We start from the raw sequence: 22,975 nt of genomic DNA on the forward strand, positions 1-22,975 counted from the left end.
AATTCTAAATTTTGAAGTTTACAGTTTTTAGCAGAAATCTTTCAGTCTACGCAATATGCTCATTTTATAAATAAAAAATTACATATACAGTATGTTAAATTCAAATGTTTTTTAAGACCTTTAATTGCCAGCATATAATGTAAGAACGGATACTGAGAAATGCATTTCTTATATAAAAAGTAGAATTATTATAAAGGGCAAAAATCAGTAAAGTAAAATGTAGGCATGGGAAGTAATTTACATTACTATACTACTGTTTCAGTGAAACCATTGGTTTTGATTGCACAGATAGTGACTGAAAGCATATCTGCCCTTTAGTAGTTATCATTTATAAGAAACTACTTCCCAAACATCTTCTGTACAGATCAGCCAAGGTGTTTGGCTGCAGTATGATATATAACCAGCAGATGGAGCCAATGCTAAACTACCATGAACTGTTCAGAAAAAACTGTATAGCACTGTGACGTCACAAATGAGTTCCCTCCTCATGGCCATAGCAACACAAGTACACAAAACAGGAGAGAGCATGGAGCATAAACCAAGTAAGAAAGAACACTGATATTTCCCAAGGAGAATTTATATGAAGACAGCTATAACTATACTTTATGCACTATATTTAACCATAGCAGGTAGCACAAGCATAACTTAATGTAGCATAATTTAAAATACTATGAGAGACTGAAAAATTGCACTCCTAATTCACACAGTAGCATAGTTTAGTAGAAACGTTTTTTGTTTAAAATTAGTTACTAGAAAAAATAGACTGGAATTATAATAAAACTGTAGAAAAGGCTTGGGTAAAAAGCACTGTTTGCAATGCTGCATAGTGCAATGTCTACAAAAAGCCATTTTTTTCTATTTCAATTTGTTCTGTTTGTATTATATAGTATTGTTTATAGATTTCATTGGTTTCTTTTTTTAAATCTTCAGAAACCTTGAGAAATTGCTTTGGCAGCAGACAGGAAAGAAATCTTTTCCCATATAACTGTGCCTCAGACCGCCTGGGAAATGAATTAGCCCCTATTAGAGGAACCCCAAATGTGGGACCTGGAAGCTACAACAATGAAGAGGTGGGTGGAAACATGCTGGGGGTCATTGATTAAATCAGGGCTGAAATAGGACAGATAGATTTTGCTTATTTATTACCCCATTGCGGACCCTAAAAATTGTGCTATATTGGATAGATACATACAAGTGTGTGCACCAAAGAGTCCCGTCCCTTTAGCAACAATTGTAAGAAAGAAAAAAAGCTGCAGGGTAACTGTTAGGAACCCCTCAAGCAGTCTACTCTGCCAGTCAGGTGTTCACTGGAGCCCCTGATGGTGGGGACAGACTGGGCTGCAGACTGACAGAGGGTTGTGAAGTGTGTACCGGCCGGGGAGAACCCAGGCAGGCGGAGTGGAATCCAAGCAGAGGTCAGGGGTCGGCAGCAGACAATGGTACCAATAAACAAGCTGAGGTCAGGGGTCACGAGCAGGCAGGGAGGTCGGTATTCAAGCCAGAGGTCAGGGTCACGAGGTTCACAAGCAAAGTCCAAATCCAAGCCAAGGGTCATACACGGGTAAACAACAGCGAGTCTAATAGACAGGAACAGGGCAGAGAGCAGGCTAGCAGACTGGATACAGAAACTATAACCGGCAGTGAGGCTGCAGACCTCACTGCCTTAAATACCAGTACCAGCCAATCAGAGCCTGGCACTAGATCACATGGACAGGGGTTCTGATTCTAATTAATTACTTAATTAGCCCACAGGCTTATTCTCACACACGCGCCCGGCTGTCCCCAGCTGCCGGGACGCGGCGCTACTGCTGTTGGCATCCGACCGTTGCCTTCTGGGTAGATCCCGGAAATGACGTCCCGGTCCTTTTTAAAGTTCATGCTGCTAAAGTGGGGCAAGGATTCCGAGTTGAACAAGGCTAATTTTTGAGAATTTGTTGTGTTGGGGTATTCTTGGAGTTCAAGAAAAGGCAGGCAGATAACAGCACTGATAACTTTCGTAGGAATGGTACAGGTGGTAGGGCCAGTGGATGCAATTTTGGTGCTCTCCTCCACAGAATGCTGCCTCCCCTACACCGACCTCGGAGATGGCATTCCCACTCCCTGCTGCTCTGTATCTTAGCAGGCAGAAGGTGGGTGCGATATCTGCTGCTCCCTTCAGTTTGGAGGAGTAGCACTGGGCAGTAAAATCATAGCAGCGACCCCTCTCTCAGTGCTCAGTGGGAATGCCGTGAAAAGACATCGAGTGTTTTCAATGTTTCCATGGAGCCCTCTAACCATTTGCGCCCTAGGCAATTGCCAGGCTTCCCTAATGGCAGCGATGACCCTGACAACTGTATAGCAATTCTATAAATGTCATGCGAACATTCTCTGTTTACCCCATTTCTGTCTTGTCCCAGTTTTAATAAATATCCCAAGCTAGAACTCAATGATGTGGAGGAGATGCCAAATAAGAGTGACGTATTGTGATGGGGGATTACTGTGGAAAAGTATGCACACGCAGTTTTTGAACCTGGTTAGGCAAAACAGTCGGTTGGGTTTTATTACAATTGTTGTTGATGTATTTCCTAACTCAAATATCCATTTCCAAGAGTGCATACATGTACTGCATGATATACAAAGTTAGCAATGACCTGCATACTATGGCAAATAAATCTAATTCTTTATTTATACAGTGACAATCTTATTAAACAGTACTGTGCAAAGAATATGTAATCATTCATACCAGTCCTTGTCTCAGACTTAATTCCCTAATACACACACACTAGGGTCCATTTTATCAGAAGCCCATTATGTTTTTGGGATGCGGGAGGAAACCAGAGCACCAGGAGGAAACCCATGCAAACAGCTAAAAAACCATACAAACTACACACTGATAGGACCCTAGTTCAAATCAAACCCATGACCACAGCGTCTTGAGGCAGCAATGCTAACCACTGTGCTGCCATATATAAAAAATATATAAGGACATAGTTAGTGTTCTGCACATACCACCGTGCACCATATAGATGAAAGTGTAAGTATTCCAATGCCCACCGTATACAATTCCTAGCATAATATAATACACCACCCCAGTATGCCCTGCAATATGCCCTCTATTTTAGCAGCAGTATGCCTTCTATTTTCTGCTAGTTAGAAAAAATGTATTAAAAATATAAGGACCCGGAGGATTTGGAACTGGAAATTCTAAAACCAGTCAATTAATAAATTGTAATTATGTTAACACTTGCCAATCTCTGGAGCATGATAATGGACTCATTTGGATGGCAAAATACCTGGATCTTGGAGAAAAAAACTTGAAGAATATTGTGTTTTTTGCTGGTTGCAATAACCATGGGATATTCACATAGAAACATAAGAACACATGAATGAGGCATTAGCAGAAAAATATACTGTATATTGTAATCTATCTTCTGTCAGTGCAAACTATTGGGATAATAGAGTACAGTAGCAGTTTTAACTGACAGGAACCTTCTTGCAGATCACTATGCTGCTCTATAATGTACTTCTGCATCCAGCTGCCTACCTGTTTCCTTTTTATTCTGTTTATTTTTATCTTATTGGGTGAAGTAATTGTTGGTTATACCTCATACTTGCCTATTTTTGAAGGCAGCTGTCCGGGAGGGGGTCCTTGTGGTGGGGGCGTGGCCATGCGTGTTGTGCCGTTAAGTTTTAGACAATTTCGGCCAATCGCAGCAGTGGGTGAGGCCATGACGACGCGTTTAGCCCGCCCCCACCCTCTTTAACAACGGAAATGGCTGGATCCGGGATGTTTGCCTGCTTTCTCGGGAGTCCGGGAGTCCGGGAGAAAATTTGTGAGTCTCCTGGACATTTGGTTAGAGTAGGCAACTATGTTATACCTTTTGATGGTAATAAAAGTATTCAGCTGTGTTAATGTGGATGTTAAGCCACAACACTTTGTTTCTTAAACAGGTTGTTTATTTAAAGATGACAACAGATGAATACAGTTACTCACAGTTGCTTGTAGTACAGCAGGCAATATACAGTAGCAGTGCTGCTGTATTAGCGCTTTTAAAAAACCCAGTAGCATATTTAGCACAAATAGGAAGTGTATGGAGAGGGGAGTTTAGGACCCAGTACCAAAGCCAGAATTAAGACTAATAGGATAGTGATTTTATCACAAAAAGATGAGTAGCAGGAACATACAGACACAGACACAGACACTCTCACTCATACATAGGCTTTAGCTAGTCGGTGCAATTTCACATGTTTTTTTTTAAAATTAGATTTGTATTTCATAGACTGTGTTGTGCTTTCTACTTTCCTTATACAGTTAGGAACTAAAGAGCCAGTGTGAGTGAGACAGTGAGTGAGCCTGCTGGAGCTGCTGTGCTTTATCGTACTGTCTAGTGCAGTGGTCAGGGAACAGGGGTAAATTACCCCAAATGGGGTAAAAATGAAATTTCTGGGGGTAATGCTGCCGATTACATGCTGTCAGTTGGATTGCAGACCCCTTTAAATGTGAAATTGCTGTTGTACCAGAAGAGCCTCAAGGGTTGGCAGAGGCACTTCTTGAGCTTCGATGCAATAATGAAGCACGTATTGCATTTGAAAACAAAGCAGATCTGTCATATTTTTGTATGTCAACAGCTACAAAGGCATTCAAATGAGGAGGCAGTCAAAAAGTTGCTGCCTTTTGCAACCTACCTTTGCGAACAAGGATTTTCCACTCTTACGAACATAAAAACAAAGCGGAGAAATCGATTGGACGCTGAAGACTGTATCCAAATTGCTCGGATATCAAAATGCCCCAATATTGATGCTCTCGTATCAAAAATTAAGCAACATCATTTCTCCAAAACCTGAAGTTTTGAAGTTGAAGCTTTCAAAGAAATTTTTGAATAGATTCAAAAAATATTTGAATTCCAATAATATATGATTTTCTTCCTTTCAAATCAAGGGGGTAACATCGGCGTATCTAAATATATTTTGGGGTAAAAGGTAAAAAAGTTCCCTGACCCCTGGTCTAGTGTCTAACTCCTCCCACTTGTTTTACATCCTGATGAACTAATCTTTGCCAGAGCTGTGAACTAAATGAGCTACTTCACTTTGAAGATTAGTTCATTTTGAACTGATTATTCGTGAGCTACCGATCACTAATATACACTTTATGTTCATGCAGCACAGGTCCCTGTATGCAGTAGTAGATATAGTAGTATATGGTGGTATACCGTTATACAGATATGTATATGGATGCAGGAACATTATATATATATATATGTGCTGCAAGCCTGTGCAGAAACTTGTTATGTGGGCACAGACTCCTAATGTTATCTAGGGAGCCTCCAGTCACCTTCTGAATTACTTTGGGGACTTTATATGAGCAACGGTACGCAGCTCTAGATAGTGCGTCCATCTCTCTCAAGCTCCAATGGAAGAACGGCGTGAAAAGACGAAGTCCGGTTTGGAGGGACTGGTCATGCGCAGTAGCGCAAATCTGACATAGGCGTCCTGCCCCACTTCCTCCTAGACCACTAGGGGATTCGGATCACTATGGAAACCAGGGAACAAGGAGATGGAGCAAAGCGCTCCTATATGCCAACACTCCCCCTCCCTTAATAAAGTCTCCTGTCACAAAGAAATAACATTTCTACTTACTCTATCAAACATTTCAATAAAGTCTCTGTTCCTGTAACAATAATTCAAGGGTTAAGTGAAACAAAATAAGCACATGGTGAAATATATCAACATTATTCAAATATATTCCAGTCTACATTTTCTCAGGAATACAATTAGCAAATGTGAGGTCAATCCCTTTGTTAACATGTCAGCCGGATTGTCCTCACTGGCTATATAACTCACACTGACAGACTTCTTCTCCACTAACTCTTGGATGAAGTGGTGTCTTATGGCAATGTGTTTGGAACATCCATGGTGCTTTGTGCTTGAAGACAAATCAATTACTCCACGGTTATCACACTCAATGTCGATGGTCTCACTCTGTTTAAGAAGACCGATTTCACATAAAGTCTCCTTTATCCATAAGGCTTCTTTTGCTGTTTCTGCGAGTGCCATGTACTCTGCCTCAGTGGTGGATAGGGCAACAGTTGGTTGTTTTTTGCTTGACCAGCTGACCGCTGTGCCTACTAAGACAAACAGGTACCCTGTGTAGGAATGACGATCATCCTCATTGGATCCCCAATCAGCATAACAGAAAGTCTCTACAGTTGAATTCTTGGTTTTAGTAAATCCTAACTTTAAAGAACTAATACCTATCAAGTATCTTAGGATTCTTTTGACTGCGGTCCAGTGTTGCCTTCCTGGTGTAATAGCAAATTGGCTCACACGACTCACAGCAAATGTGATTTCGGGAGAGTCCCAATACTTGCATACATTAAGCTTCCAACAGCATTTCTGTAAGGGATTTTACTCATTTCCTCTCTTCACTGCTTGTTGGTAACATTTCCTTTGTCATTTTTAAGCTGTTATCCACAGGTGTATTTGCTGGTTTTGCGTCAAACATCCCATACTTGGTAAGTATATTTATGATGTATGCTTGCTAATCAATTGTAACAGTTCCATCATTCAAATTTTGCATGATCCTCATGCTTAACAGCTTGTTTGCAGGGCCTAGATCTTTTAATTTGAATTTCTGTTTCAACAGATGTTTGGTATTGGTGATGGGTCTCTCTTGGCCTGCTAGCAGTAGATCATCACCATACACAACTACGAAGAACATCCTTTGCTCTATAGTTTTGTAATACAGACAATTATCAGTATCTAACCTATTAAAGTCCATGTTTAGCAGTACAGCATCAAGTTTTATGTACCAACATCGACCACTTTGTTTAAGACCATAAAGTAACTTCTTTTGGAGGCAGACTTTACCTTCTTGGTAGAAACCTTCGTTGTAGTATTCAGGTGGCTCCATATAAATCTCCTCTAACAATTCTCCATTTAAGAATGGGAGTCAACGTCAAGCTGATACAACAACAAATGATGGATAGTGGAGATGGCAATCACTAACCTCAGGGTGCTGTATCTGGCAAGAGGCGAGAAAATCTCTCCGTAATCGATCCCAGACTTTCGTGTGCAGCCCTTGGCAACAAGGCGGGCTTTATAGCGTGTGATTGTACCGCCTGCATGGTACCGTCTGACCCACTTATTCCTGATCGTTTTGCGGTTACTCGGTTTGTCAACTACAGTTCATGTATGATTGTCATCCAGAGCTTTTGACTCTGTATCAATGGCCGTTTTTCACTGTTCCCAGTTATTGCTTGATTTTGCCTCTGCAATGTTTTGTGGTTCACAAAAGGCTAGATTAGCGTACTCCTCGCTATATCTCCTAGGGGGAATACCTTATTACTCCTCGTAGAACTTCTGTTTTCCGGCTGGGTATCCAGTTACATTTTCTGACTCAGATACGCTTTCTGCTGCCTGAACATCCAGTGTCACTAACCTTTCTTGTGGTTGCTGTTCCACTACTCCACTAGGTGACGTGTTTTCGTGAAACACGACATATCTGGATTTTGTTGTTAATGTCCCAAAGTCTGTATCCTTTACTCTTTTGGCAGTACCCAAGCGTGATACACTTCACTGACTTGGAATTTAACTTACGTCGCTTTTCTTTAGGAATATGTGCATATGCCTTACAGCCGAATACACTAGAATAATTGACATTTGGCTTTTTCCCGGACCACGCCTCCAATGGCATTTTACAGCTACTGTGGGCGCTCGGTTTTTAAGGTAAAATGCAGTGGACACTGCTTCCGCCCCAAAAACTTTTCTTCAGACCTGCTCGCTCAACAATTGTTCACTCACACCGTTCTGTTCTGGTGTATAGGTAATTGTTAGTTGCTGCTGTATGCCATATTTTCTTAAGAATTCAGCTAAAGTCCCGTTGTTGTATTCTCCACCATTGTCGGATCTCAAGGCTTTTAGTTTCAGACCTGTTTGAGTCTCTACAAGGCTCTTGTGATCCTCAATTTTCTCTATGACTTCACTCTTAGCTCTTATGAAGTAGACATGTGTTATCCTAGTTGCGTCATCAATAAGTGTCAGAGAGTATCTGTAGCCACTGACCAATCACTTCCATTGGACCACACACATCAGTATGCAGTTGACGTATATGCAGTTGCTGATTTGGGTAAGGGGCAACGAGTTTGCTTACCCTTTATGCAGCTCTCGCATGTCAGTCTTTCCAAACTGCTCACAATGATGCCTGTCACCATCTCTTCAGCGTGTTTCTGGACGTTGTCATATCCTAGGTGACCCAATCTCCTATGCAATAGCTCCATTGATTTACTGTTATCTGAAGCCGCCATCGCATGACATTCTTCGGGGTCTATCACATAAAGCTGGTAACACCAGGTTGCTGTTGCAATTACAGTACCTTTCTGGTTTTGAACAATACATTTGTCCTCTGCGAATTTGACCTCATAACCTTTTCTCTCAAGGATGCTTATAGCGATAAGGTTGGTTCCCAAATCTGGTACATACAAGGCGTCTTTGATGTTTGTGGCAATGATTTCACCTTTTATATTCAGGCGAACTGAAAGTCCCAACTTTTATTGCAGTAAGAAGTTTTCCACCGGTTCCTTTCACTGTAACTGAGTCACATGGTTTCAATAAACTGAACCAATCCTGATTACAGCTAAAATGTCTTGTGGACCCCGAGTCCATATACCAGCAGTCTTTCTTATGACTATCTGCTACATTCAATGCCGACTCATTCGATTTTTCACGCTTCTTCTGTTGCGCACCACTTGAAACTTTTAGTCTACATTCAGATGTAAGAAGCATCTGTACTTGGGCTTCTTGGACTTCACACTTTGTGTGAGTAGAGCGATGCTCTCAGCATTGAACTGCAGCAGCTTAGCTCTCACGGTTTCTGTTGTTAACTTGGTATCGTTGGGCTCCAAAGCTATTACTAGGAAATCATACCCTGGTGTGAGATTCTGCAGCATCGCCATTGCGACTTCTTCGTCATCCACCTGTGCTCCCACAGATGCCAATTGCCGGGATATCGACAGCATTGTGTCTATGTACTCATCCATGCTCTCACAAGTACTCAATTTAGTCCCATACACTGTACACCTCAAGCTTATCCTTCTTATCAGACCTTTGTCCTCATACACCTATTTCAGGGCAGTCCACATCTCACTTGCTGAATCTTTATCATTAATGATAGAATACACGTGCTGTTCTACAGCTAAGCCAATGGTGCCCATGGCTCTATTCACCTCATCAGCATTTGGACTGGCGTCTGGATCTACTGTGACTTTTCACAACTTTGCCCACAATAATTGCATTTGCATTACAAATTTCCACATTGCATATTTTCAGAACCTTTTAATTTAGCAAAGTTCTTGCTGGCGTCTCTGTTGTGCATTTTTTTTTTGTGTACTGATTAAAGGAGTAATCTGTAGGTTATCAGTTTCCTTTTATTCTCCTGCACTTCTGTTATCATTCTTTACGTTTAAGCGTTTGCTTTAACAAACGGTGCTGGGCCCATAATCGGTTGGTTATACCTTCTGATGTTACTAAAGGTGTTCAGCGGTGTTAAGTCACAGCGCTTTTGTTTCTTAAACATGTTACTGTTTATTTAAAGATAATAATAAGAGATGAATGCAGTTGCTCACAGTTACTTGTAGTACAGCAGGCAATATACACTTTATGTTTATGCAGTACAGATCTCTGTATGCAGTAGTAAATATAGTTGTATATGGTGGTACACTGTTATACTGATATGCATATGGATGCAGGAACTTTAAATATATCCCTGTGTTTGCGTGGGTTTCCTCCGGTTGCCTCCCACACTCCAAAAACATACTAGTAGGTTAATTGGCTGCTATCAAATTGACCCTATTATTATTATTATTAATATTTATTTATAAGGCGCTACAAGGCATCCGCAGCGCCGTACAGAGACAAACAAAATCACAATACAATGGGAGACAGCACAGTACAGTAAACACAGCAACTCAGTACGCTCAATGCACAGCTAGAGAGGGCGGGGAAAGGGGAGGGAGGATCCGAAAACGATGGGGCCCAAGAAGGGGGGCGCGGAAGAGAGGGAGACCCCCAGGGGGGAGGAGGGAGCGAAAGTGGACGTGGGGTGGAGGACCTTTGAGGAGGAGGGCTAAGTAGCTGGAGAGCAGAGTTAGAAGTGGTGGAAACAGGAGGAGAGATGGCCCTGCTCAGAGGAGCGTACAATCTAAGGGGAGGGGTGAACAGACAGAGACGCAGGAGAGAGAGGGAGAGTAGGGGGACAGAGGCAGAAGATAAGGTAGGAAGTTAAGTGGGAGACAGAAAGGCTTTAAGAAAAAGGTGGGTTTTTAGGGCCCGTTTGAAGCTAGTTTGACCCTAGTCTCTCTCTCTCTCTCTCTCTCTGTCTGAGTGTGTGTGTTAGGAAATGTAGACTGTAAGCTCCAATGGGGCAGGGACTGATGTGAATGAGTTCTCTGTACAGCGCTGTGGAATTAGTGGCGCTATATAAATAAATGGTGATGATGATGATGTATATGCTGCACATCTGTGCAGAAACTTGGTATGTGGGAACAGACTCCTAGGGCTAGATTTACTAAGCTGCAGGTTTGAAAAAGTGGAGATGTTGCCTATAGCAACCAATAAGATTCTAGCTGTCATTTTGTAGAAAGTACTAAATAAATTAAAGCTAGAATCCGATTGGTTGCTATAGGCAACATCCCCACTTTTTCAAACCCGCAGCTTAGTAAATCTAGCCCCTAATGTTATCTAGGGAGCCTCCAGTGACCGTCTGAATTACTTTGGGAACTTTATATGAGCAACGGTACGCAGCTCTAGAGCTCACTCTCAAGCTCCAATGGAAGAACGACGCAAAAAGCCGAACTTCCAGTTTGGAGGGTCTGGGCATGCGCAGTAGCGCAAATCGGACATAGGCGACCTGCCCTTCTTCCTCCTAGACCACCGGGGATTCGGGTCACTATGGAAACCAGGGAACAAGGAGAAAGAGCAAAGCGCTCTTATATGCCAACAGTAATGCAATATTTATGTCTGTATGATGAATAGGAATTTGTCACTGGCATCAATATAGGAGGATAGACAAATGTGTAGGCTGGTTTATTTACAATGATGTTCTTTCCAAAATACAGAGAGCATGAGCATGGAATAACATACATTTTTTTGTATTTATTTTGAATTGTTTTAGATGATATTTTAAACTTAGATAATACCATTTATAAAAAGGATTTACAATACCAAATGACTTAGAGACTATTGCTAAATGTTTTTTCTTCCTTGACTGAACTATGAATTTGTTGTGTTACCAGTTTACCAACCTGAAGCACCTTCAGCAGAGGAAACCGCTGAGTAAGAAGGGGTACTGTTTGGGAGCCAGGACTGCACCCCGCTTCCCCCCAGATAGTAAGGTAATAATTCTGTGGTAGTGTATATATCCAATATAGCCGTCTCTGTTAGTAGCCCTGAGCTATGTGGTTACTTTCACTGTAGATTATCCACACATTCAGAACATCGTTGTACTTTAACTTAACTAATTTGAACAGTTCCAGATTATATCAATATACCAGAAGGTAATTATTATTCTGTATGACACATGTAACATGGAGTAATAGGATTTTTTTTTCTTTGTTTCATGGTTATTTTTAATTTACTGATGATCTATCTTTTATAAGATTTCAACCAACTTGATGGACATGCATGTGCCTTTGCTTTGAGTGAATAAAGTACATGGAGTAATTTATCTGCCACCCTTTTGGCAGGTGCCTGAGCCTCTCACCCACCCCCTTAAACTGTACGTTATGTAGTATATGGTATTGTAGCATAACAGGAGTTGGACATCAGATATCAGAATCTAATGTCACAAGAAGTTTGAAAACAGAACAAATTTCTCAGATATTACCAGGTGTACTATCTATTCAAACAGTTATATGTAAATACCACCCCAAACAAGAATATTTCTGTAACCTCTTACTCATTGCGATATTTTTTTCACACTGAGTGATGCTGATGGCTACTTCACTTGCTGGAGCACCGTGGCAGCCTTTAAATGTTTAAGTACTGTCTTCTTAATATTACATATACAGCTATATTCAAAAGTTTGGGCAGCCCTTGTCTAATTGCATGTTCGATTGAATGGCTAAGTAAAAATAAGTTAGCAAACCCTCTGTGGGGTATAAACTTGAACATAACATATTTTTGCAATCAGTAATGCACATTAGTATTTAAACTGAATTTGTCAGGTTAAAAAAGAAAACAGGGAATTTGGCACATGCAAATGTTTGGGCGCCCTGGAAGTTAGTATTTTGTAGTACCTCCTTTAGCAGAAATCACAGCATTTCTTGTAGTCGGAGAAGAGTCTTTAGGGATTTTTTCCCCTTTCTTCTGGCTCAGAAACATTCTTATATGTTAAGAGATTTTCAATAATATTCAAGTCTGGGGAATGTGGAGACTATTCTAAAGCCTTAATTCGTGTCATGATTGATTTTGAGGTACGTTTTGGATCTGTCTTGCTAAAATATCTCCATCCTGAGACGTATTGATATTTAGTTTAATTCATTCTTCCTTCCACACAGACTGTCACACATCCCCAAATGCCCTAATAGATCCGCCCCCATATACTCTAATAGATCCGCTCCCACATACACTAATAGATCTGCCCCACATACTCTAATAGATCCGCCCCACATACTCTAATAGATCCTCCCCCACATACTCTAATAGATCCGCCCTACATACTCTAATAGATCCGCCCCACATACTCTAATAGATCCGCCCCCACATACTCTAATAGATCCTCCCCCACATACTCTAATAGATCCGCCCCCTTGCTTAAGGGTTCATTTTTGTTTAATCAATCCATAGCAATGTACAAACAACCAGCACCACTTATAATGCATATAATATTTATTGAACAAAAGCCTGATGGTTCCAAAATATACATCTGATGCATGTCTATTAAGTAATATCTAGTAAACGCATGCAGCTATGACCATCCTACTGCTTTACAGAGATCCAGTATTGAAACTTGAGCTCAGTGAGCCCAAGAAGTTGCTGTTGACCTGGTTGAGTGCACCCTCACAATTTGTGGCAAATTCACATCTGTTCCCTTTGAAAGCCTGTGTGATCACTTCTCCTATCCACTTTTTAAGTGTGTCTCTTGAAAGCGGATATCCCTTTCATGCTTCATCTGGTAGAACAAAAGTGCTCTGTCCTTATAAACCCACCTATTCTTGCAAAATACATATTAACGGCTCTGACCAAATCCGAAGTCTCTAGATGTTCCTCAACCTCTCCAGTTAGGAACAGAATGCAGGGCATATTATTTCCTGATTAACATGGAAGGAGGAGACCACCTTATGCAAGAAACGTGAGTTCGTTCTTAGAACAGACTTATAAGCATGAATATTTAGAAATGGTTCCTGGCAACATAATGCCTGGAGTTCGCCTCTTTTCCTGACAGAAGTTATGGCTCTGATGTTACAAATAATATAAATCTCTTGAAGAAGATGTAGGCTGTTTCAGATAACAAGAGCACTGCAGATTCTGTATGTCAGCTAATTAAAGATTAACAGTAATATAGTTATAGGGCCTGATTCATTAAGGAATGTAAATGCCTATACGTGCTGTATTTTGCGTACAAAAAATTATGCCAGAACCAGATCATACGCCAGTGAATACAAGAACATCCAAATCATCTTCGGGCACAAAGCATCCTGATGGCTGGCTACAATTTCAGGGGCGGTACGGGGAAGGAATAGGCGTATGCACGTAGTCAATGTACAGTAAGGGCGTGCCAAGCTCGAGCAAACACAGCAGCACCCGATTCAAGCTTTGGGCATATCAAAGGTACATGTTTTTCTGTCGCATCACTTGCACCAGCTACAGGGCAGATGTAAGTGCCACTGGATACTGATGACATTTGCATATACAATCGGCAGCAACTGTAAAAATGCAGTAGACAATAATATCTTAATAAATGTATTTTATGGGGTGAAAAATAAACTTTTTCTTCATGTTTTGTCATTAATGACTATATTATTAACAGGTGATATAAACTGATTTTTTTTCTGTGCATTCTGCTGGGAAGTAATATTCCACATAAGTATTGGACATATCCTGCAGTGTCTTGCCTGTCAGAGCAAAGTGTACCTAGACCCACATTCAGCAAAGACGTTTTATTCAGATCTGCTTGTAGTAGAATACGAACGTACATATGCCCAAATTAAATGCGTTTTTTAAAAAATGCAATTACAGTAATTTTGTGTGCCTAAATGAATCAGGCCCATGGAATTTGAAAGGATATCTAACTGTATTCTTTGAGATTTATGATTGTTATTTAACTGTCTCTCATAGAGAAATACCAGCTAATTATTATGTGAATTCTGGTCACTTCTGAAGATAGTCTTAAATTATCCACACAGACATTCCTTTGATGGCCAGTACCCCAGGAGTCTGTCTCTCTGACACCTCAGCAATCGGGATATACCGATTGGACCCCAAAACCCCGGACTGCTTGTCGGCCTGCTTCTCTCACTTTGAGGATCCTAAAGAGTGGCACTGGGTGCCATCTTGGCTTGTACAGGGTTCCTCAACCGAGAGAGCCCAGGGCTGTGTATCTACCAGTCTCACCATACAAATCATCTCCCACATTTGGACTCCTGCTTCAGAAACCGAGCTTTTACACTGGAGGCACCTACAGTTCGTGATCACCAGACAACTTCCTTCTCATAGGGGAGATCCAGAAGCAAGCAAGTAGCTTACACTCGAAGCCTGATTCATCTATGCACATAGGTCCTTTTGTGTGCTGTATCTTGCGTGAAATAGCTCTACGCTTGCTCAGAAACAGATCTTACGCCAATGAACACAACTGCATGCAATTCATGTCTGAGTACAAATAACATGACTGTTTACTACTTGAAGGGCAGAATAGGGGAGGAAAGGGGCAGATGAATGTAAGCAATTTACCGTAAGGGCATGCCAATGCAGATGCGGACGATTTAAGTCCTGGGAGACTTAAATCAAGCTGCGGATTTTAAAAAATTGGAAATGTTGCCTATAGCAACCAATCAGATTCTAGGTGTTATTTTGTAGAATGTACTAAATAAATGATAACTGGAATCTGATTGGTTGCTATATACAACCAAGGTGTAGTCCAGTTGTAAGGGACGGAGCTGTCCCACTTGTCCCAACCAAGGGACCTCTAAAATGGCAGGAGGAAAAAGCGAGACATGGACTTCCCAGCAGAGCAAATGTTCTTTACAATAAGAGTACTGCGGATGCAGTTACAAACAAAGAAAGCTTGCAGCATGGTGGGGATATTGGGTATCCCTTTCCCACCTTTGAGGGGCTTCTTGTACATAACTGACCGCTTCACTCTGTCCGTTTTGGAGCCCTTGTGATGGTCTTGCAGATGGCAACAAGACATGGCCAAGCTTGGGCCATGTACTGCAGAATGGGAAGAATCTCATTACGCAGCACCAGTGCGTTTCCTTCGATGGTAAGGTCTCTGACGCTCCACAGGCCAATCTTTTGTCTGACTGTCGTCAGTCTCTCTTCCCAACACTTCAAGGCCACCTCCTCTCCACCAAACCAAACTCCAAGAATTTTGATTGTGAAGGGGAATGCAGCGGGGGGTGACAGGTGCCACTGCCCGAAGAGCATCATCTCTGACTTCCCGCAGTTGACCATTGTCCCTGAAGTTCAGCCGAAGTTCTCGTAGGTCTGGACGAGTGCGGTCACCGAACACACTCTGTTCTCCTTCATTCTCCGTTCCTTTACTTACCTTCTTTCCTCACTTTCTGCTGTCTTCTTTCCTGATGTCCTCTCTGCTGCTGCTCCTCACTGACACTGTCGGACCAGTCTCTTTGCCTGAAGCAGAACTTCAGGCAAAGAGACTGGTTTTAAATAGAAGTGTGCATTGTGTTCTTTGTGATTTTGTGTATTGCTTTTGCAAGGGTGTGATATATATATATGCAGGGCCGCCATCAGAAATCGTGGGGCCCAGTACAATGAAGCAGGCAGGCCCCCCCCACGTTGAACCAGGGCCGTCTTTCCGACTGGACACGATGGGCAAGTGCCCGGGAACCCAGGGGGAAAGGGGCCCAAGGCAATGAAAAAAAAATCCTGGAAAAAAAAACAAAACAAAAAAAAAAACGTACCTTTTGTGGTCCTGATCCAGCTCCCTCCCTGGTCCCCTCTTCCGGGAAGGGGGTCGGACTTAGTCGATTGAAAGGTAAGTTAAGGGGGGCCCTAATATATATAATATATAATATCTCTCCCTCTTTCTCCCCCTCTTCCTCACATATATATATATATACATCACTTTTTACACACATACACACACACACATATGTGTGTGTGTGTGTGTGTGTAAAAAGTGATATATATATATATATATATATATATATATATATATATATATATATATATATATATATGAGGGGGAGAGAGAGGAAGAGATAGATTCTGCAGCACTTAACTTCCGCAGTGGAACGCATGTGCTTTCCACCAACAGGAAGTTCGGCATTTGGAACACAAGTTTGCGTTCCAAAAGCTGAACTTCCTGTTAGTGTAATGACTGCAGAAGTTAAGTGCTGCAGATACAGTTACGGCTCCGCTCGCTGTTCTCCAGTCTCGGCGTCTTCGCTGCTGTCTTCAGCCTGGCTGTCACAGTGGCAGCCAGGCTGAAGACAGCAGCGAAGACGCCGGGACTGGAGGACAGCGGGCCCCCTGGTAAGTGTGTGCCGCTGGGCCCCCTGGTGAGCTTGGGCCCAGTACAAGGGTACCCCCTGTACCCCCCCTGATGGTGGCCCTGCATATATATATATATATATATATATATATATATATATATATATATATATATATATACGAGGTATGTCTATTAAATAATGAGACTGTGATTCCACCTAGTAAACATAGAAGTCAGAACCGGTTATAACTGCATACATAGTAACCCTGAACCGGTCTGGACCTGCATCACAAGCTGCAACACTCTATGACGTTCAGTTGATTGTGAGTCGCCATTTAGTTTGGTTGTGTTTTCTGTAGAGTGACGAAAAAATGCTAAGTTTAGAAGTTGAACAGCGATTTGTTAGTAAAATTGCACAAAACACCAACAGAATGTTTTGAAATGCTTACTACGGACTATGGGAATGACTGCCTGTCTCATGCGCGTATGTTTTAGTGGCACAAAAGATTTAGCGAGGGACGTGAGAATGACGAAGATGATTAACGCTCTGGACGACCTTGCACTTCAAGAACCAAAAAAAATGTAGAAAACATCAATCAGATTGTTCAAAAAGACCACCGACTCAGTGTTCGAATGATAGCTGAATCCGTGAACTTTCATCATGTTAAGATCCTCACGCAAAATTTTCCATACGGTGTCTTGGAAACTTTTGTGTGAGGATCTTAACATGACGAAAGTTTGTGCTAAGATGGTCCCAAGGTTTCTCACACCAGAGCAAAAAGAACGTCGCAAGGAATGTTGTGTTGACATTCTGCAGCAACTTAACACAGATCCAAACCTGTTTCATAAAGTAATCACTTGTGATGAGACCTGGATCTTCCAGTAGGATCCTGAAACCAAAAGACAGTCAATGCACTGGAAAACACAATCATCACCAAGAATGAAAAAAGCTTGTCAAAGCAAGTCAAAATTCAAAGCAATGCTCACATTGTTTTTTCGATATCAAGGGTGTAATTTTGGAAAAATGGGTTCTAAAAGTCACAACAGTTAATCAGCATTATTATAAGCAAGTTTTGCAAAAGCTGAGAGAAAGAGTCAGAAAGAAACAGCCACAACTTTGGAAAAATGGTTTCTTTCTTCGCCAGGACAATGCGCCTGCTCACACAGCACTTTCTGTGAAGCAATTTTTGACCGACAAACACATTACTACACTTGAACATCCTCCATTTTTGCCCGATTTAGCACCTTATGATTTTTATCTTTTCCCAAAAGTTAAATCAGTGCTTAAAGGGACACATTTTGAGTCAGTTGCTGCTGTAAAGAAGAAAACGGCAGATATGTTGAAACAAGTGACAGAAATTGATTTGCTCCATGCCTTCGACCAGTGGAAAACAAGACTACAGAGATGTGTAAGTGCAAATGGGGAGTATATTGAAGGGGACAAACATCAAATTTGTAATACCAATAAATAAAGGTGAGTTAGTTAATCAGTCTCATTACTTAATAGATCTACCTCATCTATATATATATATATATATATATATATATATATATATATATATTTCACTATTCACTCTATGCCAAGGTGATTTATTTACCACAAAGAATTACCACTGCCCTGGTATAGACATACGCCTGTTTTAATTGTGCCTGCTAACAGAAGTAATTTCTGAAGGCATTTCTCCATTTTGTCATCCCCTGGGTCCTTCAATAGACCTGTATCTTCCAGAGCAATTCCAGAAGTTGAAATTCCAGAAGTTGCCCTCGCAGACAGATTAGGTACTGCCACATCGATCTTAGGCACCAAATGCCACTTTATGGCATCAGAGTCCTGAAAAGGGTACTTGTGTTCCAATCTCCTAGTGTTAAATTGATGAATATAAACATGATCCTACTCCTTAGCAATCAAATCCTTCACAACTCTTTGAACCAGTGATGTTCTGCACCTGAGTTTGACAATCTTTATTTATGAATTTATGAGAGAAACGAAAGAGATGTTAAGCAAATTTAAAGATAGAGGTTATCCTGAGAAGCTACTTCAAAGAAGCTGAGAACTACGCTTCAAGCTTAGATAAAGTTTCTCTTTTAAAGTCTTGTAGGAGCAAACCGAAGAAATGGAATTTGGAAAATGCGCAGATTTTTGTTTCTAAGTTTAATGCAAAATCAAGGCAGATTAGAAATATAATTAATTCTAATCTTGGAATACTGAAACAAGACAATGTGCTAAATAATTGTCTGGAAGACAAAGCGATTGTGATTTTCAAAAATAATCTTTACTTAAAAGGGTCTTAGCTCTAAGTGTATTGAAATCTAGCAAAGAAATCCAAAGTGGATGCTGAACTCCTACTAAACTGGATGGTAGCTTTAGGTGTAATAAGCCGATCTGTCTTACCTGTAAATATCTTGTAAATAAGTCTAAAAATATTACATCTAATCATCTAGGAGTGGAATTCCCTATAAAGGGTTTCATAAATTGTGATACTGCATATGTGGTTTATGTTTTAGAGTGTAATTGCAAATTGCAATATGTGGGAAGGACTACTAGACCTTTGAAAGCTCGTTTTAGGGAGCACAGAAAGAATATAATCAATAAACTCCAGGAACATAGTGTCTCCAAGACACTTTGCTAATTTCCACAATGGCGATCCCAGTGGTTTAAAACTGGTGGGAGCTGAATTTAAAGATAGGACCGCCAGAAGAGGCAACAGATTTACTAAATTATGTATATGCGAGTAGGCATGGATACTGAAATTGGCTACTTTATGCCCAATGAGTTTAAATAAAGCCTTGAACCATAATTGTCTCAATTGAAATGAATGGAACTTCATTCTGGTTTATTTCCCAAATGTGGTTTGCAGTCGCCAGTATGTGTTAGAATATTACGGTTAGCCATAATTTGAGTGGTGTGTTATAAGTGGTTATGGATGGTCTGATTATGAATTTCATTTATTTTTTATATCATAACTATGTTGAGTATTATTATTATTACTTTCATTATTATTATTATATTTTCATTGTTATTATATTATATTATTATGTATATTATTATGGTTTTGATATTGCTATACACTAACAAGTATTTCAATAATGGTTATATTCGGACTATTTAAGATTCTAAATGTATGAGGTTTATGATTATTATTATTTAGATTATTTGTTTTATATACTCAGTGTCTCTCTCTTATATCGGCACTTTACGTGGCAGGTGTTTATATGCCTAGTGTGGTATGCTAGACTACTATGGGGGGGATATATATCCTGATTTATGTCATCTATTAGGGTATACTTATAGGTAATTGCACTTGCTGTTACATTTCTACAAAGATCTTGTTAATGATGCACTACTGTCAATAGAAGGATTTTTCTCTAGATGTTTATATGTATTTTATATTATTTTTATTAAGAAGTTGGGTATAATAATGTTTCTGGCTTTATTGATAAATGGAAATATTAGGTGTCGGTTTTTAATTAAAATTCTATGAATGTTATTGATAAGGATTAGTTCTTTATAACTTTGAATTTATGTTTAGTTGCATTATATTTTATGGTGTTTTAATGAGAATATAGGTTGTTCATTATTGATAATGACCTTTGGGGTTACTCCGCTGGTGATGAGATCATTAAAAGAGATTAGATTAAAGAGGTCAATTGACCAATGATAACTCTGGTCACTTTAAGCCCCCTGTATAAGCATATACAGCCTTCGTCACTCAAATGAACACCCCCTGGCAGGTAAAGACGTGGATTCTGAAAAGGAACAAGCGGGTGTTCAATCCGCACACCACCTAACGATCGAGTGAACTGCGCTATCACTGAATTAACCTTCTTCCGTACCTCATCGGCTACCCGGCCATCAGAGAAAAAACACCAATTCAGCCTAGGCACTATATCAAACCAACATATAATAAGGTCAGGCCAGGAGGCACGGACCCAAGACAAGTCAGACCGAATCGAGAAAATAGGATCAACAGATTTTCTTACGCCCAAATCATTCCCACCCAGATGAATTACCAATACATGGGGCACCCCTCGTTTTACTACCTCATCTACCAGGAGTTTCCTAAAACTGGGTCACCATAAACCCCTCTGACCTATCCACTGGACCACTACTGACCCCAGAAGAGAAGATGTGTCCCCTGCTGCCCTATGCAACGCAGTCCAATGAACATACGAGTGTCTGAACACCCAGATCAACCGCGGGGTCTTGTGGTCTGTAAGAGGCAGCAAAAACAATATAAACATTAGCATACATCACCAACAAGCACATTTCAAAGAACGTGAATGGAAAAGGAAAAATAGAACAAAAGGGGCCAGCATGGCCTAGAGCAGTGTTGGCTAACCTGTGACACTCCAGGTGTTGTGTAACTACAAGTCCCAGCATGCCCTACTAGCAATAAGCTGCTATATATTGGCAATGCATGCTGGGACTTGTAGTTTCACAACATCTGGAGTGTCACAGGTTAGCCAACACTGGCCTAGAGACTTAAGCATGCACATGCATATCCATCGTAAGCAACAGCCCACCGCACAAGAAGTGTACATTCCCACAAAGTGAAAGAAGGAAACAAAAGAGGGGAGCAGGAGCCCAAGCGAAGGTAAAACCATATAACCTTGTGCTGCCAAGTGCCAATCAGGCCCACTTTTTGGAGAAAAACATGCAGAAATCCTTTCGCGCCGTTCCTCCAAATGCATGAGCAGCCGAAACCTTGTGCCCCGCAGCAGAGAGAGCAAATTAAGAAGAAATGTCAAGGAAGAAGAGAGGGTCGTATATAACATTTAAAAACATCAGTTTTCCACCTGCCTAACCCCTTTATAGCGAGTCCTGACGCCCCAGCAACCACAGCCGATGGGGCGGCCCTGATACGGAAAGAATGCGTGCCAAACTGAGAACCATCCAGACCCACAGCCGCCAAGGTATGTTTCAACACCACTGAAAATTGGTACCTAGTAATGGGGGAACCATCGCCGTGGACCAACCACGGGAGAGCACCACTCGGCCGCAGAGCAGCAAATTCACTGATTATTGCTCCCGGGCAAACAGAGCAACCAACTTTCGGGACCATTGTAACCCAGCACCCTCACCCCAGCTGGTCCAATTTAGCACACAGAATTGCCAGATAAAACCTTGTGTTCCACAAGCATACCTGAAAGGGGGTGGACCTGGAGGAAGCAATGAGCTCACTCACCCGGAGAGCGGTAATGTATAACATGACATAGGCCGCGCAAAATAAAACCACCTCATAGCTGTCGCGCGCCACCCTTGGAATCACGTCCACTAAGCTACATAACAGGGAGTCACTAAAGGGGCCTCCTCTGATTGGGTACCGGGTGCTTTCTCGCCTAACCCCTGAGCGCCCTGGAAATCAAGAAGCTCTTGGTGTAATTCGCCTCACCTTTCAGCCTAACAAAGAATGATATACCTGCCAGTGACCCTGCCATAGCAGCTCTAGCCCTGCCAGCTTGGAAACCTGCCCAGACAAATGCAAGCATGCCCTTGTCCCCACCTTCCTCACCACCATGGCCCTGGCTCCGGAAAGTACACCACTCATTCCAAGCGACACAATACTTCTTTTGAGTCATAGGAGCCAGGGATGATTCGGTCAGCCCTCTATGTCGGCTTGACAATCTGCCATACATAAGAGGGACAGGGTAAACCCTTTAGATGCCCCAGGTGCCAAAGTTCTAAACCTCTCAACTTGACCCCTAGACAAAGCATCCGCCAACGCATTCTCCACACCAGGCACAAGCACGTGGCATATGTCATAGGACAGACAGCACCATACCAGTCGCCACAGAAGTGTAATCACCGGAGGTGAAGTGGCCCTCTGCCTATTAATCACCTGTTGAACTCCGAGGTTGTCACACCAGAAAATTATTTGTTTCCCAACAAACCTTCCTGTCCAAAGATCCACCGCCACTTTGATTGGGAAAATCTCAAGGAGTGTTAAATTAGCTGTCCAGCCGGACAGCACCCATTCCATAGGCCACTAGACTCCGGTGGCGCAGGCCATAAACGCACTCCATTAAAGTCTTGAAGGAACATGTCCCAAACTGCACAATCTCCACATAGAGAGGAATTCGACCATGTGGGCGCCTATGCCTATGCCCGGCCGTCGCCTGCTGGAGCTTTCAACAAAATACCCGTCCCATAGATATCACCCGACAAGCAAAATTGAACCGCCCCAACAACACTTCATTTATCGCACCACACAGCTTACTCACATTGTCCAGCGGTAGCCGACAAAGGACCAAGACCATATCTATCTCGATACCCAGGTAGGACAACCGCATTGTCGGACCTTTCGTTTTTTTCTTCTAGCTACCGGG

General features: G+C 41.6%; 1 protein-coding gene across 1 annotated transcript in view; it reads left to right on the forward strand.

The window, feature by feature from the left end:
• The first annotated feature begins 496 nt into the window (after positions 1 to 496).
• The window catches only part of CIMAP3 (ciliary microtubule associated protein 3), a 31,677-nt gene continuing 9,198 nt past the window's right edge, over positions 497 to 22,975 (forward strand). The window contains exons 1-3 of the mRNA XM_075198147.1: positions 497 to 542; positions 931 to 1,070; positions 11,268 to 11,366. Coding sequence (XP_075054248.1) covers positions 527 to 542; positions 931 to 1,070; positions 11,268 to 11,366 — 255 coding nt within the window. The 5' untranslated portion in view covers positions 497 to 526. The remainder of the gene's footprint in view (positions 543 to 930; positions 1,071 to 11,267; positions 11,367 to 22,975) is intronic.

This window comes from Mixophyes fleayi, chromosome 2, assembly GCF_038048845.1.
Source record: "Mixophyes fleayi isolate aMixFle1 chromosome 2, aMixFle1.hap1, whole genome shotgun sequence".
Lineage (NCBI taxonomy): Eukaryota > Metazoa > Chordata > Amphibia > Anura > Limnodynastidae > Mixophyes > Mixophyes fleayi.